Below are 4,321 nucleotides of genomic sequence, written 5' to 3' on the forward strand. Positions count from 1 at the left end.
CTACTACTAACGGTGAAGTTGCGGAAAACACGTTAGTGCTCATAAAAGAGGACAATTTACCTCCATTAAGGTGGAAGTTAGGTCGCGTGATCGAACTTTTACTCGGCAGTGATGGTGTAGCCAGAGTTTTTAGGATAAAGACAGACAATGGTATCATAACTCGTTCTTTTTCCAAGGTGTGTCCGCTACCCGTTTCGGACTAAGTGTAGTTTGAACATTTGAACATTAAGCATTAGCAGACGATTTTGTTGGCAGTGTTTGCCAAGGCGGGGGCCATGTTCACGCCTCCATCCAATTCAAGTTTATTTTATACATTTTTACAACCCGGCAACATAGTAGCGTAGGAAGATATATTATGCCATATGTGAAGATAAGGCGAGTCCCTTAAGGCACCCCAAAGACGACAGACAGCACTCAAATACGAGACGAGATCGGTGATACATCATTTAGCGCGAGCGGACATAATACTTTAGCATTCATATTATATGTATTGTCTAATTCAAAATAAAGTCAGTTTTGTTTTCGCACGGAGTTTGATTATTAACCAGCGGCACAAGCGAAGTGCATATCAAGCAAATCCAGGTTCTATATGAATATTTTCGGAAAGCTTATATTGCATTTTTTTCATTATTTTTCCCCCACTCTGTTGCACTGGTTTTTAACAAACATTGTTCTGGATAACATATAGTTTTAATTAGGGATAATGGCAGTTTTTCGATGCAAGAATTGACAGCTGCTTTAAAATTGGATGCTGTTATTCTTACTCTTCTTTGATGAAACCATTTTCCTGACTTACTTTGGTCTTGTGTACTCTTTTCAATGCTTATACATTCATTTTCATCCAAACTTATAACCAAGTTATCAACAACTTCCATCAACTGAATGTATGTGTATGCAATGTACTTGTCATTATATGAAGAAGAAAATGGGTTAATTAGTGATATCAACATTCTTCTTAATGACTCAGCTATTCATTCAGCAAATGGTTCTGTCACTCTCCTTAAAACGGATGAACTTCCTCTTCTTCTATGTCAGTCAAAAACTGCACAATATAGTCATCACTCATGCAAGGTACTTCTGAGGAAATTCTTGATCCAGAAAATTTTTGGCCAAAATCAATACCTCTAATTGGTTTGCATTCAACATTTGCAGTTTTGGGCACATTCCAGAGGGACCTCACATCTGTACATGAGACATTATCTTTTGATGCAGCTATTTAATGTAGTGCATACAATATCGCACCAACATGGCTACACAATTCTCCTGCACCTGCCATGCATTTACAACGTCCTGTTTCTACACTTCCATCTTGGTTACACACAACCCATGTTTGTAGTGGTGGCTAGTTAATTTTTTGTGAATTTTTAATCTATAACAATAAAAGAACAAGTTAATATATTGTAACAACTAGCATAGAACATTTGCTCCTCAAATGCGATACTCCCTTTGCCTAATGTCATAAACTTGTCATTTACAACTTTTGACTCACAAAACCTGCTTCAAAGTATTTGTATGCTTGCAGGTTTTCCTTTGCTGTTGTGTGTAAACACTGGTGCTCAACACTAAATAGGTAGCTCACTACATCTATGCTGCTTGTTGGGGGAAAATCATTTGGATTGTAACTTAATTCACTTTCTGAAATATAAATATGGATCTATGTTGAGGATTAGATTCAATTTCTCTAAACTCTATCCGTTTTCGAGATGAGCGGCATCAAAACATAAACACGCTTATGCACGTGATAGAAATTTGAAGATGTGTTGTACAGAGTTGCAATAAGCCAGAGCGTTCATATTTTAATTAAAGCCTAAATTATGTTTAATCCTTACATTTCGTAGTACATTTTTTGTAGTTATGATAATAAATGTTGTTTTAATAATTAATAGTAATTTACAGTAAACAATTTTCTAATGTAAACAGTTGATAGTTAATCGTAAACTACTTTTTATAAAATGTTAATACTTTATATAAGTATATAAAATAAATATATGTTTTGCACTGGCGTGTAATACTGTAAACACTGCAATTGTAAGACAAGAAAGATCTACTACCTGACAGTAGCGAAAATTAAATAAAAAGGAAATATTGCAAATATAATAGAATCAAGTAACATCTACTAGCTAAGAATTACGGTTGAAAATAACCTAATACATTCGTTATGAACCAAAAACGGTCTTGACGAAAATATAGTTAAAATTAAAAATAGCATAATAAATTTGTTGTAAACTATTGAAATGTATTTAACATGTTATAAAAGAAGAAAATAAAAATTCGAATGCACGTTTACTTGTACCTAAATTCTATTCTGAAAGACTATCAGTACTACTATCATCATCAAGGTTTATTATAATAGATTCCTGTTGGACTTCTATTATATTATCTAATTCCCACATTTTTGGTTCTACCTTTAATACAACATGTTGAACGCATTTTTGCAATTTTTGTGGAGTTATGTTCGCTACAGCCTCGTTAAATAAATTTTTTAAATCTGGAAACTTGTAAGTAGTGTTTTTGGCTGCAACGAAATTTTTTATATCCGCCCATACGAGTTCTATGGGATTTAACTCGCAATGATATGGAGGCAGTCGCAAAACAATTTTATTTTGGCGTTTAGCCATTTCGTCAACTATATACTGGTCATAACGTTTCTTATGTTCCTTGACAATTGCTAGTAATTGTACTTTAAGAAGCGAATCTTCGAAGGAAATATTTTTAGAACGCAGCCAGTCTATAATTTCAGCCTTTTTTGAAGCTGTCGTGGGAACTCGTTCCACTTTCCTTGAATGATAGGGGGCATTATCTAGAACAATAACGGCTTTATCCTCCAAAGTCAGTAACGTTTTTTGAAACCATTCTTCAAATGACCGTCCGTCCATTTCCTCGTGATAGTCCCCACTTTTTTTTTATTCAAACGTCCACAACGTTCCAGGCACAAATCCGTCTTCACTTCCAATGCCACACACAATAAGACGTTTACCTTTTTCTGAAAAAAATAACTTATTATAACTGTATTGAAGTACTTAACATATCAATACCTGAAGGATTTTTGAGACCCACAGACAGTCCTTCCAAAAACGCTTGTCTTGATGAAACCACTGAAGTGTCACACCATACTTTTGAACGAGTATGACCTGCATTAACCCAAGTCTCGTCCAAATAATATATTTTCCTCTTTTCGTTCCTCAACTGCCTAATTTTTTTCAAAAATTCCCTCCTCCATATCCTAATGTCGTCTCTCTCTGTTAGCATGCTGTTTCTGCCACGCCTTTGAAATTGAAATTTTAATTTTTTTAATAGTAGGTGAAACGATGTACGTTTGAAATTTGGCAGATCTGGATCACTAGGAATTTAGTTTAAAATTTTATCCACTGTGGGAATTTCATTTTTAAAAAAGAACTGATGGACAATCCTCCTTATAGCATTCCTGGTAAATTCGTCAACATTGTCCAGTTTGCTCTTGCGATTTTTATTTGTTTTTGGCGCAGTTAGTTTGTTAGTAGTTTTATACTCCTTAATTACATTAAAGACGCTGGTACCACACACACCAACCTTATTTCCTACTATTTTTTGTATGTCTCTTAATGGTGTTGTTGGATGTTCTATTACTTCGTTCTTATAGACATTTAAAATTACTTCTTTCATTTCCAAACTTAAATGATTTTTCTTTGTTCTTTTTCTGGAAGGACTCACAGGAATAGCAGAATCCGTATCAGACATTATGAAACTGTAAATAACAGGAAAGGTTATTAGGGATTTAGTTTTTCCACTGATACGTTAGGGTGTTCTCGCCAAAAGCCAAAGTGGTGTAAGTCATATTTTTGATATTTTGGTGTAAGTCTTGCTTTATAATCTTGAGATACAGATCTCTTAAAAGGAAAAGTGGTATACCTTCTAACTTTATTTATACTTTCATAGATGGCAATAACAATTAAACTAATGAATGAAGAGCTGTTTTTAATAACAGACATTTTCTGCTCTATGTCTAAAGTCAGCAAAACTAGGAAAGCCACTTTCATTCAGACAAATTGATCTGAAAAATTTATACCCTGTGCCAAGACTTGTGGCTAAGGAAAAGAAGAGAGACATGTTAGATTTGCTTTCAAACATTCCACCTATCAACCATGTTTACTTTCAGGAACTTGTTGAAACAACAGAAACACAAGATTTAGTTGATATTGAACATGACTGAAATGTTTTACTGCAAAGAAATTACTTTATGGTTGTATTAGTGTAGTTATTTGAGTAAAACATGAAATTTGTGCCTAATTTTTTTCAATTTTTTAAATTTCAATTTACTTTAACCTTATAAAATACAACAAAA

The 4,321-nt window shown here is 33.8% G+C and overlaps 1 protein-coding gene across 1 annotated transcript; it reads right to left on the reverse strand.

The window, feature by feature from the left end:
- Positions 1-2,300: 2,300 nt before the first annotated feature.
- LOC140438828 (uncharacterized) lies at positions 2,301-2,876 on the reverse strand. Its single transcript, XM_072528472.1, has one exon. It carries the CDS (start codon positions 2,874-2,876, stop codon positions 2,301-2,303), a length of 576 nt encoding a protein of 191 aa, XP_072384573.1.
- Between the last annotated feature and the right edge of the window lie 1,445 nt (positions 2,877-4,321).

This window comes from Diabrotica undecimpunctata, chromosome 4 (genome assembly GCF_040954645.1).
Source record: "Diabrotica undecimpunctata isolate CICGRU chromosome 4, icDiaUnde3, whole genome shotgun sequence".
NCBI classification, from domain to species: Eukaryota; Metazoa; Arthropoda; class Insecta; order Coleoptera; family Chrysomelidae; genus Diabrotica; species Diabrotica undecimpunctata.